The sequence below is a fragment of the Haliotis rubra genome, unplaced genomic scaffold, assembly GCF_003918875.1.
Source record: "Haliotis rubra isolate DU_JTF1 unplaced genomic scaffold, ASM391887v1 Scf88, whole genome shotgun sequence".
Classification (NCBI taxonomy): domain Eukaryota; kingdom Metazoa; phylum Mollusca; class Gastropoda; order Lepetellida; family Haliotidae; genus Haliotis; species Haliotis rubra.
Window position 1 is genome coordinate 523,251 of NW_025767612.1, and position 15,973 is coordinate 539,223.

At 38.3% G+C, this 15,973-nt stretch overlaps 1 protein-coding gene across 12 annotated transcripts in view; it reads left to right on the forward strand.

The window, feature by feature from the left end:
- LOC124263368 (protein phosphatase 1 regulatory subunit 12A-like) overlaps positions 1-15,973 on the forward strand; it is a 121,519-nt gene that overhangs the window by 52,212 nt on the left and 53,334 nt on the right. For 7 of the 12 annotated variants that reach the window (XR_006894825.1, XM_046697971.1, XM_046697974.1 and 4 more), the window contains exons 8-13: positions 7,567-7,724; positions 7,923-7,966; positions 9,132-9,716; positions 11,810-11,956; positions 13,993-14,178; positions 14,990-15,072. Coding sequence is in view for 11 of the 12 variants with exons in the window: in XM_046697971.1 (XP_046553927.1) it covers positions 7,567-7,724; positions 7,923-7,966; positions 9,132-9,716; positions 11,810-11,956; positions 13,993-14,178; positions 14,990-15,072 (1,203 nt within the window). In the remaining variant the exon portion in view is untranslated. The remainder of the gene's footprint in view (positions 1-7,566; positions 7,725-7,922; positions 7,967-9,131; positions 9,717-11,809; positions 11,957-13,992; positions 14,179-14,989; positions 15,073-15,973) is intronic. The other 5 variants (XM_046697977.1, XM_046697975.1, XM_046697980.1 and 2 more) reach the window with 5 other exon arrangements.

Here is a 15,973-nt window from a genome sequence, read left to right on the forward strand (position 1 = left end):
AGTACAATTACATTCCTTGCTTACAGACTACTGGAAGTAAACACACGACTATTCAACATATATTTGCTGGTGTCATAGTAACTACCACTACATATTCTCTGTTGATGAAAAAAAACACAGTTGGCAGCCACACTATACCCAGTATCTTCAACAGAAAGGGAACATTTCTGGTGTCCCCCGCCGTGATGTTGCTGGAATATTGCTAAAAACGTCGTAAAACCAAAATCAGTCAGTCAGTCAACAGAAAGGGGTAGCCTCACCAGTCATTCATGCAGCCAAGTTGATGGGAAGACGTTCCTTCTTTTGCCACTGTTAAGATGAATGAGAAGACACAGGTGGCTGAGTCGTTTAAGGTGCTGCAATAAGCTCTGCAGAATTGTGACACTTGGGCATGCAAAAAACGTGGTAGTGAGTTTGAAACCCAGTTCGCATATTTCCAGGTTTCTCAGAACCATACCTGTGCTTTAGGGTTTCACTAAAGTGGTAAACTTGTAAGACATGCATCACTGGGGTTATATACCTATTGTATGTACCGTACTAAACTGAAACTTTGGTCCAGTTCAGTTCAGCTTACCACAACATTCCATATGATAACACCCAGCTCAACCAAATATGCTTTAGAGTGGCAATTTGGCGTGATTAGACAAAACAAAATAAAAGTGTTATTGGCACAGACTGACAAGTCTCACAAAAGTCTTAATGGATCCATCATCAACTGAGTGGATCTGTCCTGACATCTACAGTTATTGGTGCATAGCGCTTGGACTGAACTTCTGTAGTGTATCGTGCTTGTTATAGTGCTAATGTTTGACAAAGGTCAGGGGTCGACACAACAATGTTACAGCCAAAAACTTTAATAACAATATGTGCTGGTGCTCAGCTCAATATTATGGCTGAAAAGAGTTGTTGGCATAGAGGGGCGGTGGGGTAGCCTATTGGTTAAAGCGTTCACTCGTCACGCTGAGGGGTGGTGGGGTAGCCTAATGGTTTAAGCGTTGGCTCGTCACGCTGAGGGGCGGTGGGGTAGCCTAGTGGTTAAAGTGTTCGCTCGTCACGCTGAGGGCCGGTGGGGTGACCTAGTGGTTAAATTGTTAAGCTTCGTCACGCTGAGGGGTGGGGTAGCCTAGTGGTTAAAGTGTTCGCCGCGGACGCTGAGGGGCGGTGGGGTAGCGTAGTGGTTAAATTGTTCGCTCATCACTGCTGAGGTGGTGGGGTAGCCTAGTGGTTAAAGCGTTCACTCGTCACGCTGAGGGGCTGTGGGGTAGCCTAGTGGTTAAAGTGTTCGCTCGTCACGCTGAGGGGTGGTGGGGTAGCCTAGTGGTTAAAGCGTTCGCTCGTCACGCTGAGGGGCAGTGGGGTAGCCTTAGTGGTTAAAGCGTTCGCTAGTCATTTCTGTTGTCCCCTGCCGGAATATTGCTAAAAGTGGCGTAAAACTAAACTCACTCCCTCAGTTTTGGCATAGACTGACAGCAAGTCATACCAAAGTTAGTTACTAACAATCTTAATGGATCTTGTCAAAGGAGTTGTCTGTCCTGAAATATAAAAATCATTGATGTTAAGTTCTTGAGATAAACTTCTTCAGTGAATTGCTCTTGTGAATGAAAGGTGTGGGGTCCTGGTTATAATCCTGATGTTGACAATCTAAGGTCAGGGGTGTCTACATTTAGGTATTACAGCCAAGGACCTAAAGAACCCCATGACCCCCGGTTACTAACATGTAACAATGACAGACAGTTAAACCTTCACAGACACCAAGCAGGTGCAACACCGAGACATGTTAATCTGGTTTGAAGTATTAAAGTTGTTGTTTCTTGACTCTGCTGGAACTTCCTGGCCAGTAGGTTGGATGAGTCAGGATGGAGATAACAGGTATATGTGGTGACTGGCTGTGGAGGCCGGACTCTCCTGGGAACACTCACCTACAGGTAAAGATTAAACTCGGGGCTTACGGTTATTCCTAGTAGAAGCAGGGGAGGTTAAAAGGTGTCTCATTGTTTCGGGGGATATTTTCAGAGGGAGGAGGGTTGCTTTTAGTCCATTTGTTCTGCATTTTGTTTCCATTTCAACAATGACATTAACAGGTTATAAGGAGGGGAGGTTATAAGCATGCTCACAGTTTTGGGGATATTTTCAGAGGGAGGAGGGTTGCTTTTAGTTCATTTGTTTTCACTTCATTTCTTTTTGAATGATGAAATTAATGTTTATGAAACAATTTGCGAAAAGATCTCCTTAAGGGTGTTCCATTCCTTGAAATATAACAGTATGCCTTATTGATACACTTTGATTCAGGATTGGTTGTGTTTTATGTCTTTTCAATTATTTAGATGTCATTATTTTGTTTGAACTGAAGAGTGGCATAGAGTTTGGAAGGGAATGCTGTGTTGAGAAATAAAAGATGGAAAATAGCATTCATTGTTTTAGTATATAGTTAAGTAAATACACTGTCACCGAGATATCATATATATTTTTTTGTAAATAAAGGATTTTTAGTTGATAACATTAATATTTTTCTGGCATGAAAAGATAGAATTTAAAATCTAGTAAGAATTTGTGAGTGATTTTTAGTGATAAGTGATTGATGGGATGTATTCTCATTCCCTTTTCGTGGATGTTATTGCCATCTAAGTTGCCGAAAAAGATGGTGTCATACTGGTCAACAAAGTGATTGAAATTCTTTTGTCATTTGAAAAAGTTACAGGTTTGAATTTGTTGTAATCCAAATGTAGATGTAAGGACAAGGTACATCAAGTGAAATTGTCTTGGGGCAATGCTTTCTTAACAAACAACTTTATCATGACTTAGAAAGCAGATCATCCATCTCAGGAGAGAAAAACATGTTCCACCTGTAAGCCTATTATGTAAAACTTGTCTACAGCTCGTCGTGTATCTGACAAGCTCATGGAAGACATATTTACACATGGAGCCATTGGCAGGAGCGAACAGGACTAATACTGATTTATGTTTCAATTATTTATCTTATACTTTTACCTTTTCATCCAGAGGGTGTAGGTGTCCTAGCTTATGTTTGTACTGAAGAAACAAGACATTCATTTAACTTGTTAAGAAACAACTTTATGATGGTAGATGAGTCAGCCATGTGTTTGAGGTTGTATGCAGTACATCTACCCAGTACAGGCCGACCCATGGCTTGTGGCCATTGTGTGTTCTCTAGCAGTCCTTGTATGTTAGGGCTGATTGACTCTAAGTCCTCTAATATCTCAGTCTTTGATGTGTCAGGGCTTAGCTGGTTGCAGGAGTTGTGTGTACAGGTACGTTCACTCGTTAAACTCTCCTCTTTCACTCTGTCTCCCAGCTTTAACATGGAGATCGCAGGTACCAAATTCACGTCTGCTTGATATACATTTTACGAAGGAGCAGATAAAGTGGGTTTTTACTGATGATATTTCAGGAAGGTAAAATGTTGTTTTGTGTGTCATTGTGGTGACACTCACCTGGATGTGTGCATGAGTGATTTCTAAACAGTGTTGATCAATGTAGCTGGGAGCCTGTTATATGCTCATTACTTATCTCTATCTGTGGCAGTCAGTGTTGTTGGTGGATGATATTCATGGTGCTACGAAGGGAGTCTTTCAACCATTGAGATATGAGTCAGTCACCAAGCATGTGGGAAATTGTACATAGGGATGAATAATACTTATTGGGGCATTTACATTTGTAGATATGGCTTAAATTGCACATAGAATTGTCGGTATAATTGGTTCTTTTGTCATTTGCATTTGAAAATTAAATTGAATTATGATTCATTTTAAAGTGACACATATTTGTTAAGGTGTTTTTTGTGGAATTATAGCATTTGGTTTTAGAGATATTACATGAAGTTGTAGGCTTTATTTAATTTCCATATCATTATTCGAAACATAGCAAGACTTACAGTCACTGATTGTTAGATGTGATGATGAAATTATGTACGGAATAATTTTGAGAATCAGTATCATTTTAAGGATGAAATATATAATGCATCAAAGTATTTGTTGATGAAGCTTTGAGATGGCTATGCCAGTGATTAAATCTGTATACTTGTAACAAACTTTTGCTATTCAGGGAGATCTTGAGGTAGTATTTTGATCACAACGTAAAGCTCGTCAGAAGAACTACTTGCATATCATTCTTAATTTCATACTGTTGTTGGATTTATTGAGTAAAATTGCATTTTAGAAAACATTGTTGATGCTTAAATATCTAAATAGGATTCATATGTATGGATCAGCTGAAATATTTTGTTAATAGAACAGTTGAATACTCTAGCCTAAGTAAACTCTCAGTATGAACAACCAATCACTCAAGGCGTGAAACTGAATAATGGCTTTACATTTGGGAAAAAATAATATAGGTATGGTGGTAATAGAATTGATTGTAACTGAAGTGGCATTTAACGAATTGTCAAGCACTTAATCCCCAGCACAAACAGCCATGTTGTGGTCTCTTGGCTTGCGGACCTCTGTTGTATATTATATATAAGGATTAGTCTAATCCGTGGCCTGTATATGCCCAAACATTCCCTGACCGTCTGCTACTGTGTCCAGATAAAAGGACTTGCTGGTACAAGGGTAATACTGACCACACTTTGATGGAGATAGCTTGCGTGGCTGGGACTAAACCTGGCTTGTCCATGTACGTACATACAGGTTCCACAGAGCAATGGAGGGTTTCACCTGTGACCTTTACCTTGGTGAGGATGGTTTTGGTGCTCGACCGTTCTGATTTCTGGCTAATCTTAGGTATTTCTGCTGTACACTGTCATTTAATAATCAGTCATATGTGAGCTTGATATTGTTATACTTTTTCGCAATGGGTGTCATATCAATGCATGGCACATTAGGATTTACACAGCTTATTCATATGGGAGTTGAACCAAGGTATTTGATGTGTCAAGTGAACACTTTCTCCGTGAACCTCCATTTGGTAATTGTTTTTAGTGTTTCGAGTGTTTATCATTGTGAAGAGCGATTTCCTGCTTTGTTTGGTCATTCATGAGATGTGAGGACCATTGTGATGTCTGTGATGATGACTTGGAGAGTGGACAGTTGATGTCTATGGACAGTTATTCAGCATAAATCCCACTACAGTAAAATGTATCTTTGTCCACTAAGTTTATCCAATAACTGTCTATGTGTTAGGTTTATGGTACATCTGGAGTGCTCTTTGATGTAGTAGTAAACACACATTTTCTCAGAAGTCTGTTTTCAGTGCAATAAGATATGTAACGATGATGAACTTTTGCTAAGCTGTTAGTTCATGGATGAGAGGTTATGAAACAACCAGAAGCATGCTTGTCATTTGAGGTGTGGTTTGTCAGGTAACTGTGATGACAGCATGTCGCCCCACTGCTCCGACAGGGCACGGTGCTCACAATGTCAATCACTGGTCCAGATTGTTTACAGGCTGACCTCATGTAGCTGGAATATATCTAGTGCAGTGTTAAACAACAAACTGACTGTTTCACTGTTGCCACAATGGGGAAATACCTGAATAACAACATTTGGTGGAGCTAATTATTTGACTTTTTGTGTGACTCACATCCTCAACAATCTGTACACATCCTGTGTTGAGGAAAGGTATGACAAGAAAGGCAGTCATTAATCTTGTCACTGTCGAGGTGGGGACATGCTGTTGCATTACTCAAGTGGCAACACTTTTTATCTGATTGGAGGAAATGCACGATTTTCTGAGGTAGAATGCTTAATCATAACCAATTAATAGATGTTTCTTTTCTGATAAAATTGATTGCCCATCAACTTTGCAGAGTATATGTATTGGTTATGTTACAGTTGAATGTGTGATTAAGTAGGTGATCTGTTACGCATGGATGCATTAATACATAGATGCATTGAATTGTTGATGGGTGAAGGATCTCTTGTGAAATGATGGGTTTTTTGTTTTATGTGTGTGATTTTTCAGTATGTTGGTTTTATAGCACATTCATTTGGCAGTACAAAATTTAATGGTTTGTGTAATTTGCTGATATTGATACCACAGTGTATGGATGTACACATAAATGGTCATTGTGTCTCTGTCTGGTGCAGCTGTACTGAATGCTGAAAGAGCTGCATCTATGAAAGTGATCTGAGACCTGATCCTGAGTCAGAAATTAGCCTTAGTTTCAGAAGTCACAATAAGAACACATCCCAATGTAACTTGATATCGTATAACCATGTACATGAATGTGTACACTGTATACTGACACTGGTTAAAGTGTTCACTCATCACGTCGAAGACGCTGGTTAGATACCCCACATGGGTACAATGTGTGAAGCCCATTTCTGGTGTCCCTTGCCGTGATATTGCTGGAATATTACTAAAAGCGGCGTGAAACTAAACTCACTGACTGTACACTGACCAATAACCAGTTGTCAGGTGGATCCTGCATGTTGGTTTCTGATGCTTCGCTCACAGAGTTAGTGTTTCGTGCGAATAAAAGTTGCCAGTTGTCTTATGTCAATACTATTGGTCGCTGGACTTGAGGGCTGTTGAAATTAGCTGAGTGGTTTTATCTTGGTTTGTATACATGTCTATCTTGGTTTGTGTGTGTTTGCTGAGAGGACAGCAACACGCCCAGATTTGGTCGATGTGTCTCTCACCTTCTCATCAGCTAGTCCGGGTAGAACCAGTTGACTAAACCGGACATGAATCCACATGTTGTGTTTCTTGTACCATACATGTTCATCTTTTTCAATGTGAAGTTCGTTTTTTACTTTAAACTAAGTTTTAAGTGCCTCAAGCTTCTTATATAGGGAACTGAAATGGGTAGATGTTTCAGTACATGTTGAATACATTGTGTGACCACATGAACTGACAGCAAGACTGATTAAGGATGTTACACCCTGGCTGTGTGGTGGTACGAGTCAGTAGTGTATCCTAGAGGGTTCCTTGTTAACTTGTCTCACCAAAGGCCTGGTTCAATTCCCAAGCATAAGGCTAATTTCTAGTGTCCCTGGGGCAGTGGCTCGTCACGCCGAAGACCCGGGTTCGAATCCCCACATGGGTACAATGTGTGAAGCCCATTTCTGGTGTCCCCTGCCGTGATGTTGCTGGAATATTGCTAAAAAGCGGCGTAAAACCAAACTCAGTCAGTCAGTCTAGTGTCCCTTGTCCTGTTATTGCTGGAATACTGCTAGATAACAATCTCACTTATTGAGTTTCCGATACTAGGTTTTCTCATCCTGTGTGTATTAATACACATAAGCTATTGTTGATACATGATTTTTCTTTGCACTTACAAACTTTAATAATATGACCCTCCAAATTCAATGAGAGGTATGAGCTGTTGGCAGATGTCACTTCACATTAATTCTGTACCATGTTCCATTGAACTATCATTGAAGAATGAAACATCTCAGGTGAATTTAAAACATTTTGTTATTAAGAAAAAACCCAAAACTATTATTAGATCTCAACCTAATAAAAGAACTAGAATCTGTACTATACTGAGGAAGTGTAATCCCAAATATAACGTGTTACATTTGACTACATTCTAAATAGCATTGTGTATTCATAATATTTAAGAAATGTCTGCGTACTGTTAATTAATAACGTTTATTTTTCCAGGAGTTCTGTGACGCGTATGAGTGGAGATCAAAAGCAGAACGTTCTACACAAAACCTCCGAACAAGAACGTGTGGCGCTTGAGACCAACAAGATCATCAAGCGTGACAGTGACAAGATTGATAGTTCCGGTAGTGAAGGAGAGGGCAGCACAGAAACAGGTTAGAGTTACCTCCCATATGTCATGGGCAATGCTGTAGTTCAAAGCACAGCATTGTTCCCTATTGCTGAGTTAAGCAAGGGTTTTAAAAGCAATAATTACTGACTATTAGCTACCAATTTGTTTAAAGTTGATCGGTTATTTTCGAAACATTTTGAAGATAATCAGTTGTACACAGTATTATACAATTCCTTTGCAGAACGACAGAATGAGATCAACAAGCAGACCTCCCAGACAGACAAGGTAGGTTACCTTCCCTGGGATTCACATTGCATGTTTCACAATTCTATCTTCACATTTCAGTCAGTCATAAACAATTTGGTTGGGATTCAGTACTGCATGCTCTGGGATGAGGAAATGAGATCACAAACATCTTAATAATTACTAGGTTTTCAAAGAACATACACACATTTTCCATGCATTACAAGATTTTCAGTTGATTATATTATTTTTGCATGATTTGAATTTGCAATTATAGCTCTTGCATTTGAATATACATGAATGTCTCCATTCTGGTATGTCTAATTCTAAATGAAAATAATGTTTTCCATGATTATGAAATGTTAAATATGATTTTATCAGTACTCATGGATTGTAACATGATCACCAGTACTTATTTTGCTAACTATTTGAAAGACAGGATTGCTAAATCAGTACAGCAACAGCTTGATTGAACACTGTTCATGTTCACAAACAAAGCACTGAACAATCAGCATGGTAAATGCACACCGTTGACACTCACATTTGCTTAAATTAGCGGCAGGCTACAAGCTTGGAAATTACGCTTACACTGAACATTGCACACTAGATTTCCCATGTGCAATGGGTTGATAAGGAGACAAGTAGCTTTTTAAGGAATCGTGCATTTTAGCTATGAGCCACTTAGCCGATGCATGCCAGCAAACACTGTAAGAATAAGAGTATATATTTTATCAATGCTTCTAACAGTGCCTTTTTAAACAAAGAATACACTACAAGCAGATCTGTATATAAACAATGGAAAGTGAATGCCGATATGTGCAAATCTAGAGCTGGAATTATCTTAAAGGTTTAAGCATTGTTTTGAACAGAATACCGCAAACTGATTTCATGGCTATCTGTTAGATTAGAGTTAAGTTTTCAGATTGGTTGGTTCCAAAATTTTTCAAAAGAAAATGGTATTCAATGGAAACAATCATAATGTTTCGAAATATTTAGTCTCCAAATGTAGATGTAGCAAAATAGGAATGTCAAATGGGGAAACGTGTCTCTTGTTAGACACATTCAGTAACATGTGTAATGGACAAATTGTCCTGAAGGTGAAGCATCTAGGACTGTGTTGAAGCACTGGTAGTAACTATGCATGGACAACATCACTATGTATGACAGTAGTAGTTCCATAGCAGTGATTGCCTTTATCTGCATGCAGCCTCAGGAGCGAGACCAAACTCCGACTCGTACGGAGGTCGATAAGATGCCAATAATAGATGAGGTCTCCGAAACAGAGAAAATCCAAGAAAAGGAAAATGTACCAGAAAAGGATATAAGTCCGGACAAAGAAAATATCCCAGAAACAGAAAACATAGTGGAAGCAGAAAAAACTGAAACAGAAACACCTTCAGAAGCAGAAAAATCTTTAGATACAGAAAAACCTTCAGATACGGAAGAACCTTCAGAAACGGAAAAACGTTCAGATACGGAAGAACTTTCACAAATGGAAAAACCTTCAGAAACAGAAGAACTTTCACAAACGGAAAAACTTTCAGAAAAAGAAAAACCTTCAGATACAGAAAAACCTTCAGATACAGAAAAACCTTCAGAAACGGAAAAACTTTCAGAAAAAGAAATACCTTCAGATACAGAAATACCTTCAGATACAGAAAATACTTTGGAAACAGAAAATACTTCGGAAACAGAAACAGAAACAATCACAGAAAGTGAAATCATTCTCCCTGCAACAGATGAAACCGTAACTGTTAGCAATGGAGAGTCTGTTGAGAATAGCACAGAAGAAGTAAGTCAGCGACTGTTTATTTCAACAGCTTGCGTATATTTTAGTGAAATCATTAACAATTCATAATAAAATCATTTTGATTGAGTGACATCGTCTAATGCTGTTGAGAGTGATGAGTGTGCTATGTACTCATCTGATACTGACAAATTAACTCTGAATATTCAAGTAGCCAGATCAGCAAATATTGACGAAAGTTTTAAAGGCCAACCCACTTGCGACACTTAACACATTCTCCCTGCTTTACATGTGATGGTCATTTGGGGAGGGGTCACAAAATCAACTTGACACTGTAGTAGTCCAGAATCCTGATTGCTTTGTATCGGATGTAGCCATCAGCAGGAGAGAGTGAATCTAGCTATGCTTCAAAAGATTGAACTTCATATGTTAAATTGGACCAATATTCTTTGGCTTGTTTCTGGTTCTTAGTTTACTTTTTGGCTGTGGGAAAATTTAACGTTTTCTTTTGTCATTTGATTTGGCAAAAATAGGAGCAGTGCACTTAACTGGGCACATGTTTGCATTTCAATTGCTGCTGTGCCTTCATCCTTAAGACAGCCAAGAATTCTGAAAAATACAGTCCAAAATTTTCTGTTGACAAGGCCAAGATTTTTCAATTTGTTGGATCACCCAAAAAAATTTTTGTCAAAGTCAGAAGTTTCTTATCATTCTTTCTTGGAAGACAAAGGTACTTAAAGCTTGTGTATTGAAAGACAACGCAAAGATAACTCTTAAATTATTATGCAAGAAAAATCACTCTGACTCATTGACTGAACTGACTGATGATTTGTATTTTGGGGAAAACACATATGAATCTCAAAATAGTTTTGCAATTATGAAGTGTTGCCATAAAATTAAAAAAAAAAGAAGTAAATTTGGAATATTTGGTGTTTTTTTGTCCATTTTGAAGGGACTATGACTTTAAGATTTGTTATCCAACAAATAAAATGATTTTATCCTGTAACAGACCATATTGAAGGGTGAAAAGAGATTTGAGTGTTTGGCATCAACTATAGTTAACCCTGATTGCAAAAAAGTATGGAGGTTAAGCAAGTGAGAGAGATCTGTGATAGAAATGCAGGCATCTGTGCCCGTTAGACTGCACCTGTGGCAAAATAGCTCATAGATGAGTGGACAAAAGAGAACACCGTGGAATATTGGAATCAGCGAAAGAAGTTTCATAACTGTATGATGCATTTATGTCAAAATTGTGGACAACTTAGAGCAAAGAATACAGGTTGCTGAAAGCTGATGAACGGTTGTGTAAATTGAAGACTGATGGTAAGCTGAGACCTGCGTTGATTCGGAGGATGGAATAAGTTGAGAAAGACCTCCCCCACGGACCTCGCCGAACCTCGTTCATTCTTGTGACTGCTTTTACTCAATCTGAAACTTGATGCTCCTGCACTGTGCTCAATCACCTGGATTGTATTCCTCACCTTGCAAATATTAACCGATTATTACATAACTAGAGACATTAAAAGATTATACTGGATCAAGCCACTCATACAACTTACATTGAAGCATCATTTGAAAAAGTACATTATTTGATCTTGATGAGATATCTATTTTGATAACTTTGTGACTATTAGGTCAGTAGAGAAATGAATGAAGTGAATTACACTAACTGCTTGCGATATTTCAAATTCTTTAATGCATGTATCTGCATCTGTTGATGAAATTAAGGTTAATGCTTTTTAAAACCAAATAAATGGTAAAGTAAGAAAGCAATATTGCTTGTATACCATTGAGTAATCTTGTAAAATATGCTTTGAATAGTTATAACCAGCTCTCTGCAGTTCAGAGTTGCAGAGGAGATACTATACACTGAAATATTTACACCTTGTGTATGACATATATATCTAACCAATGCATGAGTATAATCACATTCACTGCGGTATATGTGCACCTAGAGACATTATTTTATGCCAAACTTGAATTTCACATCAATGTTTTCATATTTTCATCCTAAGATATATATCTATATGCATGTGTATTGTGTGTATCCATGAACAACTTTAGCATGCCCGTTTTCTAAAATCTACAGCTGCCTCTATTCATTGAGCTTATGTCCCCTTTACGTTGCTTTTCTCAAGGAAACACCCAATTCCGTTAAAGACAGCAATAAGTCTGTAAAGGATTCCTCTAACTCTACAATTAAGGATACCTCCATAGTTCCTCCCCCCAAAGAACTTATTTCAAGGTCAATCAGTGCACCGTCCAGCCTTCCAACTGATGAAGAGGTAAGATGGTGGCTGCATGATTAACTCCCCTTAGAATGTCCAAGTTATCTCCCTTCGTTGACCATCTAACACCCTCGTTCCATCAGATGTCTAACATGGATGCACCAAGTTTGATCTTTGACTTTTTGAATGGGTATTTCACTTTTTCAGATTTTGAATGCCTTATCAATTATTGTTCATGTTGTGATTTTATCATATTATCAGACTTTTGCATTTTCATTAATAATTTTCAAGTTAGTTTCACAAAACAGTTTCTTTGTTAATGTTCCTTAAAGTTGCATGAAAACTTGAGTAAATCTGCATGCCAAAATGTTTTGCTAAAATCTAACAGATTTTAATTCAAGTCTGGTAATAATACATATTTTTGTTTATCTTTTCATGTGTAGCAAGAAAAAGATTGTTTCATAGCTCAGTATTTTTGCTAAGATAAAGTCCTTTTCTTGCTGTTCATGAAGGTATGTTAATGTTATCTCTCTGACAATGAACCTTCTTTTCACTAACACATAGTTCTGTCACAAATGTACAACTACCAATAAGCAACTGTAAACAGCTGGCACGGTCGGGTTGTTGGGACAAGCCAATATCTAAATCATTTTGTTGAGAAAACATGTACTCTATACCATTATGTACATATGCTTTGGCTTTGTCATACTTTAATACATACAAAAATATATATACAAGCATGATTATTCACAGTTTGGTATGCTATTATTACTTTAACTTACTTGTAATTCCAATATCAACAACTTGCTAGGAAGTAATAGGTTTATGGAAGGCATCTCGTCATGTGAATCCCACATCTGTAAGTAGCATCATCGTTACATAGGGGATCTGTGGGTAGGTGCTCATACTATCGACCATTGGCACTTGACCTCATCTGGCCATGAGACAGTGGTGTAGCCTAATGGTTAAAGCGTTGCAGCCTAATGGTTAAAGTGTTCGCTGCTCCCGCTGAAGATCCGGAATTCTATTCTTCACATGTGTTCAATATGTACAAACCATTTCTGGTGCCCCCTGCAGTGATAATGCTGGAATATTGCTAAAAGTGGTGTTAACTAAACTCACTCATCTGGCCATGGGGCAATGTTGTAGCCTAATGGCTAAAGCGCTTCGCTCATGACATCAAAGACCTGGTTCGATTCCCTTCCTCAGTATAAGGTTTAAAGCCCATTTCAGGTGTCTCCTTCTAGGATATTAATGGAACATTTGTAAAAGTGGCGTAACACCATTCTCACTCATTCACTACCTTTCCAAGATTTGACAGTGTACAAACCACTGTTACAGCTGGAAAATACTGTCTATAGACTTGGACAACATATTTCTCACACATTTGCCCGCTATCCCTGTAGTGACATATTTCATACATTCTGAACATGCCAGTACCCCTTGTCACACTGATAGTCATTATAACTTCACATAGTGGATAGTACTGAGAACATCATGAGGACTGCTTTATTATGTAATCATGGGACCTGGTTGATACAGGATACCAAACTAAGTGCCAGGTAATTTTGGGAAATTGCTTTTCTGCCCAGATTGGTCAGCGATTACAATTCCAGTTTGACAAAGGCAGAAAATAGTACTGATTAACATTAATTGGGAAGTGTAATATTCCACCGTCATTTTTACTGACATTTGCACTGACTTAGGTGTGAATATCAAGCTCTTAGTCTGGCTAAATCAATGACCTTATTCCCAATATCAAGGAATGGTTGGACACGTACACACTTGATTGTGAACATGATGCTGTCATTTAGTTGCCACTGATTGAATGATGTAATACAATTGGCACAAGCAAATTGTTCTTTGAAAGATATTGAGATTTGCAGGTGTTTCTTGAACAATGATGTTTAATTCCATAAAAATCTTACTAACAAATTCTAAAACCACTAAAAGCAGCAAGGTCAGGGAACACAAATGATATTGGGGAAAAATAGTGATAAGTTCAAATTTGTGACACAACGAATGTGTGGCGAAAAGATGAGAATTCTGACTGCTTGAAGCCTAATTGCATGGTTTATTTTCCTTGCGTGAAGGGCTTGAAAATTTCGACCAATCACAAGTCCCGAGACAATGACTACTCTGCTTGGAGAGCAGGCCTTCGGAAGACCGGCAGTACTAGCATGGTGCATGAAAGAATGAGCAAGGAAAATGAAGATGATAGGTCGTTACCTAGATCTGCGTCTAGTCCAAGACTAGCTTTTGATCAAAGGATAGAGGACGTGAGTCAGGCTGCTGGCCAGTCAAAACCCTTGTTACAGTTCTTGTTTGTGTTGTTCTCCCTGTTTGGTAGAGTTACTAAGTTGTTCTTGCAACATGTCTTGTGAGTTGTGCTACCCCACTCCCAACTGTTAGACCTGCAGCGAATTGGGTTGATACAAAAGTCTTGTTGATGTACCATAAGATGGAAAATGTTTCTTCAAATTAACATTTGACACAAAATGTTTATTTACTGAGAATGTTTTTGATTGATTTCTTTGGTCTTTTGTGTAGTCAAAATACTTTCGAAAAAGTGATGAAAACAAACAAAATACTGCGTCGGTTACTACATTTTTTTGAGGCGAACAATTTTTAACCTTCTTCTTAGCTCATTACAGATTAATTCTGCCTTTCATGAACGTATTAATCTGAGGGAGAATGAGCATAACTATAATCATATGTTATCCATCTATTGCTTGGGGCAGTGGATGACTTATCAAATATTTATTGTAATACACTGCACTCTGAAGACTGAGCTTTGCTTTCACAAATCTTTTTAAATATCTATTGTGCTTATGTTGTCTTTGTTTAATTTTGAATCAGTTAATATCTTCTCTGCTTTGTTGTAGCTTTCATATTTTATTTCCTGAGGCATATTATTGTAACTTTCTATGGGGCATGGGTAACAGTGAGGCACGTCAAGCACAAATGTACATCTTGTTCACATAACATCGAAATAACTTTGATAATTTGAAGACAACTTTATCACCTGGAATTGTTATTAGGTCGATTTTTTTATGGTTCACATGCTGAAACTGTTGGCTACTTTTTCAGGATCGTAATGGTACTCGAAGATCTTCACAAGGCACTACAGCCGTGTCATCACCAGACAAGGGAGATTCTAAAGTAACTGATAGGTATGTTGGTCTGCAGACTGGTGGCAACCAAGAATTGTCTCCCCTGGGTGAGACAGTGTGGATCATTCCCAAATAGGTCCTGTTTTCTTTCAGCTTCAGTAGATAAGTCATTATACAGTCACTCAGTGGTTTCATGGAATATCACTTTTAATTGCATTCATCTTTTTGAAAACTAGAAAGGTAAGTAGTGTATAGTTTGTAGCCATTAGTTGCGAGGAAATGACCACTTGACCTGCCCTGTTTTAGACAGCAGTAGAGTGTGTTTGTACCCTGACTGCAGGGATCAGTTCTCTTGCTGTCTACCCACAGGTTCAGGGCTGGGAGTGGTCCACAGTACACCATGCTTGTCACATGGTTTGTTACAGTGTGAGACCAGAATTGCTGGGATCATAGCGTCAACCATGGGGGTGGTTATGTCCTGTCTGCCATCATGTAGATATGGATTTACTGACAGAGGCAGAAACAATATTCACTCGCTCATGTTGTTTCCTCTGGTTCAGACGATGGCTGAAATACTGCTGAAGTGTGTAGCTCCCAACTGACTGCAGATCATCTCATGATCATCTTCAGTTAATTCTGGTTCTTCCCAAATGCTTCTACCGATTAACATGACAGTTTATAATTATTTGTCTATAGATAATGTATGAAGTCATTGTGTTCTTCACCATATTGGACTTGCTGAGATAATTCGGTCATGCATATACATGTCTCAAGCAGTCGCTCTGTCAAATGAAGATGGAACAGGCTTTGAGAGACATGATAAATGTTGAAGAGTAACATTAATTATCACTACTGTTGATAATGTATTGTCAAAGGCTGCTGGATCCTCATTTGACTGTTTCTCAGGAGCCAATGTTCAATGTCTCTTACCTTTCACAAGTTTGAGTGAACATTTTTAAGA